Raw genomic sequence first — 14719 nt, 5'->3', positions numbered from 1 at the left:
TAAGAGTCTCTTAAGGGTTGCTTCTCTCTTTTTTTCTCCTCCCCGTGTTCATCTGTTTTGTTGAAAATGGCAAGATTCCATTCTTTTTGATGGCTGAGTAATATTCCATTATGTATCATTTGTGTGTGTGTGTGTGTGTGTGTGTAAAATCTTTTACAGCCTAGTGTTTGCAAGACTCATCCATATTACAGTGTGTATCGGTACTTCATTTCTTTTTATTGCCAAGTAGTATTTTGTTGCATAGGAATACCACACTTTGTTTATTCTTTGATCAGTTGATTGTCTTTTGGGTTGTTTCTACTCTTTTGCTATTATGGATAACGTTGTGATGAACATCAGTGTAGAGTATTTTGTGCGGATATAAGTTTTTAGTTTTCTTGGGTAGATACCTAGGATTAAATTTGCTAGGTCGTATAGTAACTCTGTTTAACCTTTTGAGAAACTGTCAAACTGTTTTCTGAAGGGGCTGTACCATTTCCCTATCACACCAGCAGTATATGAGGGGTCCAACTTTTCTACATCTTCGCCAATACTTGTTAACATCTGTCTTTTTAAGTTTAGTTCTTTAATTTTTAAAAACATTTTCTCATTTATGCACATGGTCACAGACTTAACATGGAAAGCCAACAGTCTTCTGTCTTGCTTTCACCAATCCTTATTCCAAGTCTTATTCTCAACAAACCATCTTCCCTTTTTTGTTTGTAGTTTTTATGGTGGCTACTAGCCTAATTCCAAAGCTAAGATTTCTCAATTCACTTACTGTGGGTTTCTCCCCCCCAACACTTTTTGTCATGAAAACTTAAAAATGTGCATAAAAGCAGAGGGTAGAACAATTAGCTCCCATGTACCCATCCCCAGCTACCACAGCCATCATCTAATGACCACTCTTTCCAACTATTTTTTGATTTTCCAACGTTAGATATTATGTGTTTAAATTTACCTATTGAAAAGTGAGGGTTTATCTCATTTATCCTACCCCTTCCAAATTTTTTATACTAAATTATTTTTAGGCCTTGTATTACCTGTAGAGTTTTGAATACTTAAATCGCTTGTTCTTACTCCATCACCCTTAGACAGTGTTGTTCAACTAATCCCTTTCCCAAGTGAGCTGGGGGTATTAGTGCCCTAACTTTCTTTTCTTCTGCTTTTACCTGTCAACCTTTTTCAGCTGTACATTTTTTTTTGTAGAGCCTTTTGATTTTTTTATTACTCAAAAAAGCTTTATTTTTTTTTATTTAGCTTTCTGACTCTGTGCTCATGCTTTCAACACTTTGACAACGATTTTCTGTGCCTCGATAATTAAAGCACGCTTGATCCTGTCATGAACACATTTAGCACACATGGAACCACCATAGGCCCTGCTGACGTGTTTTTTCGTTTTTTTGTTTTAAAGATTTTATTTATTTATTTGACAGACGGAGATCACAGGTAGGCAGAGAGGCAGGCAGAGAGAGAGAGAAAAGGAAGCAGGACCCCCACTGAGCAGAGAGCCCAATGTGGGGCTCGATCCCAAGACCCTGGGATCATGACCTGAGCCGAAGGCAGAGGCTTTAACCCACCCAGGTGCCCCTGTTTTTTTGCTTTATACAATCTCATAAGGACTTTAATTTCTCTCTGCTTGAACTCCTCAAAGTCAGTCTGGGCCCACACCACATACAGATTTGGTGCTTTCCCAACTTTCTTGGTCTAAAGGTAAACAATTCTATTACCAGAGGTTTGGGACAGCCCAGTTTTGGTAGAGACGGTATTGTAGGACAACCTACGATGACCTGTCAAACGCTGGACCGGTCTGAATGCCTACAGATGCTGTCCCCGGAAGAGGCAGCTGGACCTTCTATAGGATCAGGTTGATAGCATTCACAGTCTTCTATAATTACAGCAGGTTGTCTGTGCTTTGTCTAGTTGTTGGTTCTAAGACTTGAAAATCAAGGGAATTTACATTATCAGGACTTTAAATCTTGTTCAGTGCAGAGCCATGTAGTGTGCTGGAGTTCCATTCCCCACTGCACAGACTCAGTGTGACAGCTATGGGCCAGTGGGGGAGGATTGTTCTAGGCATCTAGTTAACAGCTTTTTTTTTATTCAGCATTAGTGGGTAGTTAGTGGTACTCATGGACCCAGTGTGCATGCTCTCCTATCATGTATGTCCTGTGTGACCTCATATTCTCTAATCACTTTGTGCATAACATCCCCATCTGGAAGGGGAACTCCTTGAGAGGGGAACAGTCTTTCTTCTTTTACTTCTATACCAATTTTAGTCTCCTAGTAAATTAAATTGGTTTCCCCAAAAGTTGTCCAGTAAATAGAGCCAATGCCATTGAAGTGACATCCATGCTGTTAGATTCTGCATATACTTTATTTTATAATTTATAAATACATAAATATTTTAAAAATAAAGCTATTAAAAACTCATAAATTAAAATATTCAGCTTCAGTGCCTGTAGTATTTTTGTTGCATGATCACTTTTAGCCTTTCCAAGAAGTCTTTCAGTGTACTCTTCTTGACTTCATTCACCGAACAGGTCTGCAAAGGAAACATTTCATTAGCTTTCATTGCTAAGTCACTGAGTCTGTCTTTCATGGCTGTCCACTTGAGTCAGGTCTTCTCTGACACTTGCCACCCAGACCGTTCTTTCAAACAAGCAGGGCCTCCGGTCTAGTCTGATTGGGAGTCTGTCTCTGCAATGAGGCCAGCACGGTTTGCTCGTCTTCTATGCGTGCTAATAAACCCCTAGAAATGGTCACTAACTGTGTACCTTTGGGGGTGCCGTGGACTGGAGAGGTGTGCCACAGCTAGCTTCTGCCTAGGGATCTAACATGAGGGGGAGGCTCAGACCTGCCTGCTGCCATACTAGGCCTTCTGCGTGGCCACCTGGACTGCGGAGAGAGAGATTCATTCCATTAGCCCTCCTGCCCATAAAGAGCAATCCTCCAGCTTGACAGCACCTTGGGTAAAAAGGATTCCAGCTACCTACCCCAGGTCACTGCTTTAGTCTGGACCTCAGCTCTGTCAGTTTATTAATTACATTGCTTAGGATGAACTACTTCATTTATAAAAGCTTCACTTTCCTCTCTTGGTAAAAGGGGACAATTGTGCCTACTTTATAGGATAATTAAAAGAATTAAACAGAACAAGTGCAGTGTCAGATCCCTATTCCTTTACCTTCCCTTAGAAATCGGGTGACAGGCTCAGCAAGGGGATGAATTTTCCCAGTTCTTCCACTTGGCACTAGATAACATCTATTCTGGGCTCTTCTTCTTTCCTACACTATCAATTGTCCCCTCCCTACTGGACCATTCCCCGGTGTATTAACATGCTGGATACATGCCCCACCTCAAAAGAACTTCCTTATTCACTCCTGTTCTTCGTCTCTTGTTCTGTTTCTCTGCAGTCTAATAGCAAAACACCTCAAAAGAGTTTTCTGTACTCACTGCCCCTTTCTTTTCACTCCCCACTGGTATTCTCTGTGGAACGTGTTCCAGTCAGGCTATCATTCCAGATCCTTTGGCCATTCTCATCTTCATCTGACCTGACCTTCCAATAACCTGTGACACACTGGATCTCTCCTTACTAAGAGCTTCTTCACTTGCTATCTGGGGCACTACACACCCTTTAGTTTCCTCCTACCTCACTGGCTACTTCTCAGTCTCTTTTACTGGACCTCTTCTTCCTAACCCCTGTGAGAGTGCTTCTGGGCTCAGTCCTCAGTCCTTGAATTGCTCTATGTCATTCAGATCTAGGACTTTAAATAACGTCTTTCTGAGGACTCTTGATTTTATATCACAAGTTCTGACCTCTCCCCAAAGGCTCAGACTTTTCCTACGATCTCAGCATCTCCCCTTGGCTATCCAAGAGGTACCTCAAACTTAGCATTGATAAATTGAACTCATGATCTTGTGCTCAGCCTCCAGCTCTGCTTTGCGCCCAGTTTTCTAGGCACCAACCATCTCCCAAAAGACTCAGGCTAGGAACCAAGAGGCCACCTTTTACTCATTCCCTCACCCCTCACAGTGGGTCTTCTGGCTCTATGTATAGTTACATCCCAAATCTAATGTTTATTGCTCCCAGTCTGTTGAAATCACTATTACCTCCAACCTGGATTACTGTGATGGCCTCCCAGTAGGGTAGCTTGCTTCTATGCTTAGCACTAGTCAATTTACCACACAGCAGCCAGAGTGATCATTTTAAATTACATAAATCAGACTGTAGTCTCTGTTCTGCTCAAACCCTGTGGGTGAATCCTGCCACACTTAGGGTAGAAACCAGAGACCATGTGTGATCTACTAAAATCCCCGTTGTTCAATCTGATACAGCCACCCTGGCTTTCCTACTGATCTTTGAACATGTGAACTTCATTTCTACCTCAGGGCCTTCACACAGCAATTTCCTCTGCCTGGAATGTTCTTTTTCCAGTTAGTCATGTAGCCTGCTCCTTCACTTAATTCAAATATTTGCTCAGATAATGTCACCAACTGTCAGCCCTCTCCCTCATGACCCCTATATTCTTTATTCCTTTATTTTTCTTCATAGCACTTATCACTACTGGACATAATACTACATGCTTGTTTGCTTTTCTAACTCCCCCACTAGAACATTCTGTGAGAGTAGGCACTGTATCCCTAGTGTCTAGAACAGCACCTCGCACTCGTTGCCAAGGCAACGAGTGGGTTAATTAATCAAGGGTATTAAGACTCTTAAGGAGGACCGGTTAGAAGTTAGGCTGCTGTCTGTCAGGAACCAAGTGGTTGGCATGATTGAGCTTACCGTGTTTGCCATGTTCCTGAGGTTCCTGTGAAGTCCTCTGAGCAATCTGTTGGAGCAATTGTGTGTAGAGAGCTGCTGAAGCACAGTTGCAGCTCTGCAGAAGATTTCCTTCTCACTTGTGTTCTAGAAAGAGAAATGCCACAGTTAGCTATATGCCAGCTCTATCTGGGACATGACTGTTTTCCCTGTGATTGCTTCTTTTCAGGAGGGCAAGTAGAGAAAGTGAGTTTTCTCACTGTGGATCAGGTATTCAGATATTCCCTTCATGTGAATGAAGGCTGCTGGCCTCAGTAAACCACCCCTTCCCATTACCTACAAATGCAGCAAACTTCTCTTTTCCCTTAGATGGTTATGCTGAAAGGCTACCTGAGTAAAGGCACTCAGCTTAGTAAATGACAGAGTGGGGGGTTTAAGTCCAGAAACATCCATCTCTGCCCATGATCTAGGTCTGTTTCTCTCTACCAGACAAGCCTATATTAGCTTGCCATCAGATTGTGCTCTGTCTCATTGCTGTAAGGTTTTAAAGTCCAGGTTTCCGTGGAAATCCTACATGCTTATTGAATAAATGAGTGCCCATCCTGTGGCCTGGATGTTGGTGCTTTGAGCCGTGCTCTCCATTTAGCCTACCCCATGGTGGGAGATGGCAGCGTGTGCAAAGCTCAGAGTCCATGTAAGGAGAGGAGACATCTGCACATAGAGCTGGAGAGGTGTGCCAAGATTAGGGCTAGGTGCAAGATCAGAGGAAACTTCTGGGAAAGGGTGCGATTGAGCTGGACTATGGACACAGCTTCTGGAAGAGGCCTTTGACCTAGGAAGTGCAATGGCAGAACCTCTATGGAATGGAGCTGCCAGCCCAGATATGTGTTTGGCCACATGGCTCTTCCTCTCTTAGAAGAGGGAATGTACAGGTGGGAAAACAGCTCTTTTGGGAAACTGGGAGAGGTATTGTGACTCAGTCTGAATCAGGCCTGGTGTGTCCTCTCACTTTGCACTGAAGAACAAAGTCATGGAGTGTGGAGAGTGGTCTTAGCTTGAGCCTGATCCAGCTCAGATCAAGCTGTCTCCAGCCTCTGTGAGGACATGCTTTAGTCCCTTGCCACCCAAAGTGTGGTCCAGGAAGCAGCAGCACGGACATCATCTGGGAGCTTGTTAGAAATGCAGAATCACATGCCTGCCCCCTAGACCCCCTGAGTCACAATGTACATTAACATAAACCAACAGGGGATTTAGATGAGAAGTACTGTCGGGGCAATTTTTAAAGTTCTTGCATATTTTTTTTCTGATTGTTAAAGTAATATATGTTTACTGCAAAGATAATATGTATTCAGCAAAAATGCATTCTCTCAATCCCAACAACCAGAGATAAATGTTGGTATCTTGATAAATATCTTCTCATTTTAAAAATACTTCTTTAAAAAAATGAGGACCAACTGTTGATCTGTTTTTTTAGCCTTTTAACACAATACATAGTACAAGCGTTAAGTCATTGAGTAGTATATAAGAACACGGGATTGAGAGCTGCATGGGAGCCCACGTGGCATATTTGTACCACAATTGGGTAGTAAAGTAAAGTGGCAGTGAGTCATTTGTGTAAATCTTTGTGTTCATCTCTAATTTCTTTAGGCTAAATTCTAGAAGTGCATTTTATATTTTAGGGGTTTTTCCAGGAAGATCTAGACCTAGACTGAGGTACTAGAACCCTAGGCTACAAAAACTTCCCTGTTCCCTTGTGGGCCTTGATGGCCCATTGGCAAGGCCTTTGGAAGGACATGCACTTAATGAACCAGCTAAGAGCTCTCCTGGGCTCTGATTGTAGTTGGAAGTTTAAGAGCAACACCAGTGTCTCGGCTGTGAGAGTCAAGAAACCCCATCAGTCTCCATATCTTTGGAGCTTAATGGGTGAGCAGAAGTGGTGAAGCCAAGCGGGAAGGCAGACACTAGCTGGCTGTGCACATCTAGGCAGATAACTGTGCTGCTGGAGAGAGAACAATGAGGTTCAAGAAGACCAAGAAGAGCCCCTTTGCTTATTTTTTCATCAAAATCTCATGCGACTTTTCTGAAACTTTGGCTTGGAGCCTAGAAATTAAACTGCCTCAGTTTTGAGTATATGGCCTTATAATACAGGAAAACACCCTCTAGACAGATTCTTCTAAGGTGTTTCTAAAGGCAATTAGGATAAAATAGGAATTGAAAAGAGTTTAAATCAAATGGAAAAAAACTTTAAAAGAACCAACTCTCCAGGCAGTTTTTGTGAAGAACTTAAAGTTTTAGTTCCATTGGAATTGCAGCTACAGGGTCCTGCACCGTACTGATGGCTGCCAGTCTGCTCGTCCAGCCTTCACTGCGCGAGGGTGTCCTTGCTCGGGCGCACACTCTGATGGCCTAGCGGACCTTTCAGTTAAGGGTTGAAAAGGGGAACTTAGGCTTATGCTAGAAAGAAGCCCATTTATCAAGGTAACATTGGCAAAGGGTAGAACAGCACCTAGGGCTTCTCCTGTGGCAGAGACGCTGTTAGATTTCTAACATGGTTCTTGACTAGCTTCACTTAGGGCCATAAACATCTAGTCCTCATCATCTTGTACTCATTATCCCCACCTCGGCCCAAATTTAGTGAGCCAGTGCTATACATGAGAAAGTCTTTTACTTCTACTTAGGAAAAAAAAAAAAAAAAAAAGAATTTGAGGGTTGGCAAAGAACTCTGAGGGATCATGATTCGAGCTCTCTTTATGAAAGGTAGAAATACCTCCCACTAATGGTCCACCCAAGAAATCCGTCATGGACCGGCCAGCTTGCTTGTTTTCCACTTTGCTCTTTCTTAGACCACCTTAGTTTCAGAGATACTGGGCAAGCATTGCCTGTGAAGTCCAGGACTCAGATCCTCACTGTCTCCAGCAACTGCCAAGAACAGGATCCCACCTGACTTGGAGGTAATAGAATTCTTGATCCCCCCAAAGAAAGAAAATTGATACATTGGATTTTGGAAAGGTGTCCTTCTTTGGGAACACAAGGAAGTAACTTTTCCTGCCACATAACCTCCTTGGTGGGTTTTGAAAATAACAGCCTTTCCTTTTTCTGTAACATCTGTAATATTCCTTATACTGTAATATCTTTCTTTATTCTGTAATATCTTGGAGGGAAAGAAAGAATGGAAGGAGATTGGTAATTCAGGAGGAATAGAAGCAGTTTGAGGAAGGCCAGTGAGACAGGAGGAGAGAAGGACTGCGAGGACTTGCTTCAGCAGATGCCTACCCATGCAGTGAGAGCCGATGTGATAACTGATGAAGAGGATGGCCAGGAACAATAGAAAGGGGGTGCGGCCTGGCCTGCACCTTGGTGAGGATGAGTCTTCTAGAACTGGCCCAGACTGGAGTCACAGAGAGTTGGATCCTTTCTAGCCACCGGTCCCTTCTTAGAATTACTGCTCCTCTATAACCAGTTTTTGCCTTTAACCAAGAGTTATATCATTTTACAGTAACACTTTCCACTAACTCAAGAACTGGATTCCAACAACTTTCAAAATCACTTTCATATCTTCATATTTGGAAACTGAGGCACAAGGAGATACAGAGACTGGCCAAAGGCCACATAGCTAGTTAATGGCATAACTGTGGCTAAAGCCACAAACTATGTCACTTCAAGACACTTTTCACTTTGGGGCCCAGCCCTTGGCTTTGATAGAGCCCTCTCAGCAGCATGGTGCCATCTGGAGAAGCCAGGGCACAGCCCAGTGGACTCCTGGCTGTTTGCTATGTATATAAAATGTTAATAGATTATATTTATATATTATATAATTCTATGTGTATATATAATCTCCAAATCCTTCCAGCCTCCTGATGGACAGAGTCTGAAACAGGATGAGATTCTAAAGGATAAAATTATGTAATATGTATTATTAAAGAATATGGTACATTATGTATTAATATTACATAATATATATGATTGTATTATGATATTACATAGTATTATCTATAGGATTCCTGGACTCATCTTTAATGAGATGGTCCAGACAAAGCCCAAGGAACAGTTTTCCTCACAAAGTAGGACGGATGTGTTCTGTGGCCCCGGTGCTGGGATGTGGCTGTGCTAACCTGCGCAGCTGCCCCCTGGCCACCCCGTCCCCGCTGTCCGTGTGGAAAGCAGGCGGTTAGAAGACCACTGGCAAATTGAAGCTTTGGGTTTTTCATTCTCAGTCTTGTGTTTCCATGAAAACAGGAACTGATGTGCACAAACCTATTGACATGGCTGTAGTCATATGTTTGTCAGAGAAAATGCACTATCAGCTGTCAAATCTGTCTCCTCCCACTAAAGATAGAGGGGCGGGGGTGAGACGGTGCAAGAGGCGGAAGGGCGAGATGCCCAAGCAGCCAGGGCCAGGGGTGTGTGGGACCCCACATGGTAGGGCAGTTCCGGACCAAGCTGGAAAGGGCTTGGCAGGACATTGCAGCCGAGGGTCTCTGGAGAGCCGCCCCCCAAGCTAGTGGGTTGTTAGGTGACCAGGCTGCGGAAAAGGAGGGGCTCTGGCGATACCTTCTCTGTTGCCATAGGAAGTCTCTTAGACAAAATGAAAGCTCCCTCGACCTGTAATCTCCATATCTCTTTTTGTGACACCATTTGGTTTTTCAGAAATGTGCGGGCCAGAAAAACTTTCCTTCAACAAGCATTTATTGAGCACCTCCTGTATTCCAGGTACTAGGCTGGGATATAGGAGGAAAAGAGGTCCTGTTCCTTGACCAGGATTTGAATTAGGATCACAAAAATCCAAGCTTTCCATTACATATCTTCTAAATCAAGTGAAACCAGAAACACTAAAACATGCTTGGGAGTAAAGATCAGAATTCTCATTCTTAAAAACATCTAACACCCTGTAGTTAGTTTGGGTCTGTTCACTTTCTGTTAAAAAAAAGTTTCTTGTTTGAACACCTGTGGATGGCTTTCCTCTCCCAAGCCACTCACATGCCAAAGCAGACCCCGGAACAGCTCTTACCTTTGGGGCAGTGAAGGCTTCGGTGACGGTCAGCTCCATGCACGAGTCCTGGCCCAGAACGAGAGGGCAAGAGACAGAGTCACTTCCAACTGTGTAGGGACATCCTGGCCGGGCGGCCCTCCTTCCTCGAACCAAGCCAACTTCCTACCATCCCTCAGGACAAAAAAGCTCCTGCAGAGAAATCTCCACTCTGCTCCCTGGCTGTCACCAACCACCAACCACCAACTTCTCTGGACGCTGTGGTGCTCTTCTCATAGTCTAAGAAGTACCCACGGCATCTCCAGAACATCTGGAGAGATGGTGCCTGATAGCTTACTCACGTTTCTCGCTGTGAGGATGTTCAATGTTTTGATGATCTCCTTAATGGCAATACTGAAGTTATGTCCGTGGATGAAAGTGCCGGTGAGTGCTAGTAAGCAGACCAGAGTTGGAATCAGTTGGGAGGTGAGACCCATTAATAGATCTCTGTTTGCAATGACAATATGAGACAAATCAGTTTACTAGGAGAGGCTCACAATGCAATTCTGACAAAGATATCTCTATATATAGATTTAAAATTGCTGAAACTGAGGGAAAATGAGGGAAATTGGAAATTTTCGTTACACCAGGTTGTCAGTCATTTGGGGCCAATCAGCACCTCTCTTCCAGGAGAAAAAATACCTCACAGAAACAGGTAAAATGTTCCTGTGAAATCATACCAATAGGAAAATGAAACCTTTTTTTTTAAATTAACTACAAAGTATCAGCATAGGAAATTACACCATAATTTGTTCTTTAGATTAATCTTATCAGCTTGGGGTTGCTGCTGGCTTTTTGTTTGCATAGAAGGAAGAGGCCACAGGTGTCCGAATTTGTTTTAGTGCAGTCCTCCTGGGGAAAGATAGAGTAATAACAAGAAAGTTTGACTTGAATAGTGTTTCAGCTTGGCTTCTTCCAAGTATGGGTGGCATCTTGGAAACTCTCCTCTTGTGGAAAAGTTGACCTGGGGTTCTTTCTATAGGTAGAAGGAGAGTAATTGGCACAGACTCTCTCCTATCCCAGCACTCAGGCATGCCATTACTTCAGGACTTTGGCAAAAGACTGATGCCATCACGCGGGACTTAGTCTGGGTCACATCGGACCCACAGGTCCTCAGCAACACAGGGGCCCTCGGCAAAGCCTGTCTATCTCAACGTGTCAGGAATGACCACTTTGTAAATGGAATTTAAATCCATCCTCAGCTAATTGGAAAAAGAACCATAATCTTCCTGGTTTACAAATTAGTTGTCTTTGTCAACAGCCCACAACCAGCCCTGCTGCCTTAGTCTAATTCCTGTGGCCCCTGCTGCTCTCTCAGGTGGAGCAGGATTCCTGTGGCCCAGCATCACTCAGCTTTATTCCTCTCTATCCCGTCCACTCCCTTCCCCTGCTTTCTGACCTTCCTCTCCCTACTGATTTCCTCAGGTCACATAGAAAAGATTACTGCTAAGTGGTTCCTGAACTTTGGATCTTTTACAGTGCCTTGCGCTCTGTGAAGGACAGGATCCAGGTAAGTGTATGAGGAAGGCCCTGTGACTATATTTTGGATCCTTCTGCTGGACTGTGGCTCGAGTTTGCCAAACTCAGTGCTATGACTTCTAACGCTGACTATTCGGAATTGGGTTATACTTAAGGTTAAGTGCATGGCCTCCACGAGACGGCCCTCACTTAGGACATGAGCTGCAAATTTCAAGGGTTCCCAGTCTGACCTCACTTTTGGCCTGTTGGCTACAAATTCTAAAGTTTATCCTACTTTTTCAGGTTCTGTAATTCGCTGGAGTGACCCACAGAACTCAGGAAACCACTAGACATAGGGTTAAAGCTGTGTTACAACAAAAAGATACCAGTACCACCAAGCCAACAGAACAGACAGAGGGTGAGGGCTAGGAGGGTCCCAAACATGAAGCTTCCTCTGTTTTCTCCCCATCGAGTCAGAATGTGCCACCTCCCTGGCACCTGATGTGTGATGACTCTCAGAGGACTCCCAAGCAGGGCAGCTCACCTGAACTTGGATGTCCAGAGTTTCACCGGTGTGTTGTCCTGTAGGTGTGATTGACTGGGTTACTGGCCCTGCAGTTGACAACACTGTGGACTACTGGTGATGCTGGTCCCCACCCTGAGTTGCCTAATTAACATAAACTCTCAGGGCCAGACACTCTTATGACTTGGGAAGTCCCAAGGATTTTGGGCTCCTTCCCAGGAACTGGTAACAAAGGCCAACCAAATTCTTTATTCTAGGGGTTTAGAAGTGCTGGGACGAAGGCCAGATCTCTCTGGGTAAGTTTTTTGTTTTGTTTTGAGAGAGCATGTGGTGGAGGGAGGGGTACGGAGACAGGGAGAGAGAGAATCTTAAGTGCACTCCTTACTCAGTGCAGAGCCCAACGTGGGGCTCTATCTCATGACCCTGGAATCAAGAGTTGGACACTTAATCAACTGAGCCACCCAGGTGCCCATAAGTTCTCTCTCTCTCTCTCTCTCTTTCTTTTTTTTTTTTTAGATTTTTAATTTACTTGTTTGAGATAGGGAGAAAGAGAGAGATCATGAGCAGGGGAGAGATGCAGAGGGAGAGGGAGAAGCAGACTCACTGAGCCGGGAGCCCAACCTGAGCCGAAGGCAGATGTTTTACCATCTGAGCCACCTAGGCACCCCAGTGTTTTGTTTTGTTTTGTTTTTAATTTGTGAATAGGTATTTCTTTTTTTCTCAGTTTTATTGAGATATTATTGACATATAACACTTATGGGTCTAAGGTGTACAGCATAACGATTTAACTTACATATATCGTGAAATGTTTACCGTATAGTAAGTTTAGTTAACATCCATCATCTCATTTATATACAACCAAAAAAAGGAAAATGTTTTTTCTTGTGATGCGAAGTCTTAGGATTTACTCTTACAATTTTCAAATATGCCATACAGCAGTGTTAATTACAGATGTTGTACATTACATCCCCTGTACTTATTCATCTTATAACTGGAAGTTTGTACCTCTCGACCACTGTCGTCCCATTCCCCCTTCCTCTACCCTCTGTGGTGACCACAAATCTCATCTCTTTTTCTATGAATTTGGTTTTGTGTGTGTGTTTTAGATTCCACATATAAATAAGATCAGACAGTATGGTCTTTCTCTAACATTTTACTTAGGATAATGCCTTTAGGATTTATTCCTGTTGTCACACATGGCAGGATTTCCTTCTTTTTATGGCCAAATAATATTTCTCTGGGTGTGTGCATGTGTGTCTGTGTGTATATATATACACACACACACATATATATATGAGATATACAAATCACAAATTGTCTATTCATTCATCCATCAGTGGGCACTTAGGATGTTTCCATGTCTTGATGTATTATAAATAAGCTTGCTATGAACATAGGAGTTCATACCTATCTTCGATGGAATGTTTTCATTTCCTTTGGATGTATTTCCAGAAATAGAATTATTGTATCATGTGGCATTTGTATTTATATTTTTAATTTTTTGAGGACTTTTCATATTGTCTTCCACAGTGGCTGCACTAGTTTGCATCCCCACCAACAGTGCAAGAGGGTTCCTTTTTCTCCAGGTCTTCATCAACACTTGTTGTTTCTTGCATTTTTGATAATAATCATCTAAGAGGGGTGAAGTGATACCTAATTGTGGTTTTGACTTGCATTTCCCTGATGATTAGTGATGATGAGCATCTTTTCATGTGTCTGTTGGCCATTCACATATCTTTGGAAAAATAGCCATTTGGCTCCTTTGCTCATTTTTTACTTGGGTTATTTTTTTCTTTGCTAGGGTAAGTGAGGTCTTCACTACAGAGATGGGGAGACAGAGTTCCTTCCAGGATAGGTGGAGACTTCAAATCCACATTAACTATTATTTGGAGTAAATAGTGCATACTCTGTTTTTGAGGGAAGGTCCAAGTTCTTGAGGAATTTAAAACCTTGAAGTGGGGGCACCTGGGTGGCTCAGTGGGTTAAAGCCTCTGCCTTCGGCTCAGGTCATGATCCCAGGGTCCTGGGATCGAGCCCCACATCGGGCTCTCTGCTCAGCGGGGAGCCTGCTTCCTCCTCTCTCTCTGCCTACCTCTCTGCCTCCTTGTGATCTCTCTCTCTCTCTCTCTGTCAAATAAATAAAATCTTTAAAAAACAAAAACAAAAACAAAAACAAAAACACCTTGAAGTGTAGGGGCACCTGGATGGCTCAGTGGGTTAAGCCTCTTCCTTTGGCTCAGGTCATGATCTCAGGGTCCTGGGATCAAGCCCCGCATTGGGCTCTCTGCTCAGCAGGGAGCCTGTTTCCCCCTCTCTCTCTGCCTACTTTTGATCTCTATCAAATAAATAAATAAATAAATAAATAAATAAATAAATAAAATAAATATTTAAAAAGAAAACCTTGAAGTGCACACATCCCAGAGGGAAGTCCAGGGTGCAGAGCACATGTCTCAGAGCTTTGGGGCTGAGGGAGAGCTGGAGACGAGGGGAGGTCAGCAGGATTCAAAGCTGTCCATGTATTCAGTAGTTGTTTTTCTGAGTGCATGTCTTCGCTGAGGGCTACACCCCAGGTTTAATGTTGTGGGGGCAGAGATGTAAATCAGAAGAGTGTGTAATACAAAAGGAAGTAGCTCAAAAGCAGAATAAAGCTTCTTTGTTTTGTTTTGTTTCAGTGGTTGGATAAGGGCAGGGAAAGAATGGTAAACTTTCCAGAACATCAAAGAGTGACCTGAAGGTCTCCTTAAAGGATAGGAGAAAAGGACCTGTCATCCCTGCAATGTGGCCCCATGGAAGCTGTGCCTGTGGCTGGCTGGACAGAGGCCTGGGAGATGGGGCCTTCTTATCAGGGACGAGGATAGCCAACCCCCACGTCTCCCAGCCTTCAGGGGTTATGGGTGGTGATTGTACAAGGCAGGCGGGCCAGCACCAAAGCTCAGGGAGAAGCTGACAGCTCTGCTGGGTTCTGACTGTG

General features: G+C 43.5%; 1 protein-coding gene and 1 pseudogene across 1 annotated transcript; both read right to left on the bottom strand.

Annotated features, from left to right (window-relative positions):
- Nucleotides 1-1231: 1231 nt before the first annotated feature.
- On the bottom strand, nt 1232-2333 carry LOC125101160 (60S ribosomal protein L34-like; annotated as a pseudogene).
- A 98-nt stretch (nt 2334-2431) lies between these two features.
- IL4 (interleukin 4) lies at nt 2432-10204 on the bottom strand. Its single transcript, XM_047730549.1, has 4 exons — nt 10070-10204; nt 9750-9797; nt 4766-4888; nt 2432-2524 (listed from the first exon to the last, which is right to left on the bottom strand). The coding sequence occupies exons 1-4, from the start codon at nt 10202-10204 to the stop codon at nt 2432-2434; spliced, it is 399 nt and encodes a 132-aa protein (XP_047586505.1).
- Between the last annotated feature and the right edge of the window lie 4515 nt (nt 10205-14719).

Source organism: Lutra lutra, chromosome 5 (assembly GCF_902655055.1).
Source record: "Lutra lutra chromosome 5, mLutLut1.2, whole genome shotgun sequence".
NCBI classification, from domain to species: domain Eukaryota; kingdom Metazoa; phylum Chordata; class Mammalia; order Carnivora; family Mustelidae; genus Lutra; species Lutra lutra.
The sequence above is the reverse complement of the archived record's forward strand: the minus strand, read 5'-3'. Positions and strand labels throughout refer to the sequence as shown.

Excerpts from the sequence above, each read along its gene's own strand:
- IL4 (XM_047730549.1), bottom strand. The coding sequence starts at position 10,204 with ATGGGTCTCACCTCCCAACTGATTCCAACTCTGGTCTGCTTACTAGCA. Across the intron at positions 9,798-10,069 it reads ACATCCTCACAGCGAGAAAC|GACTCGTGCATGGAGCTGAC; the intron begins GTGAGTAAGCTA and ends GTTCTGGGCCAG. Across the intron at positions 2,525-4,765 it reads TCAGGAACATGGCAAACACG|ACCTGTTCGGTGAATGAAGT; the intron begins GTAAGCTCAATC and ends TTTCCTTTGCAG.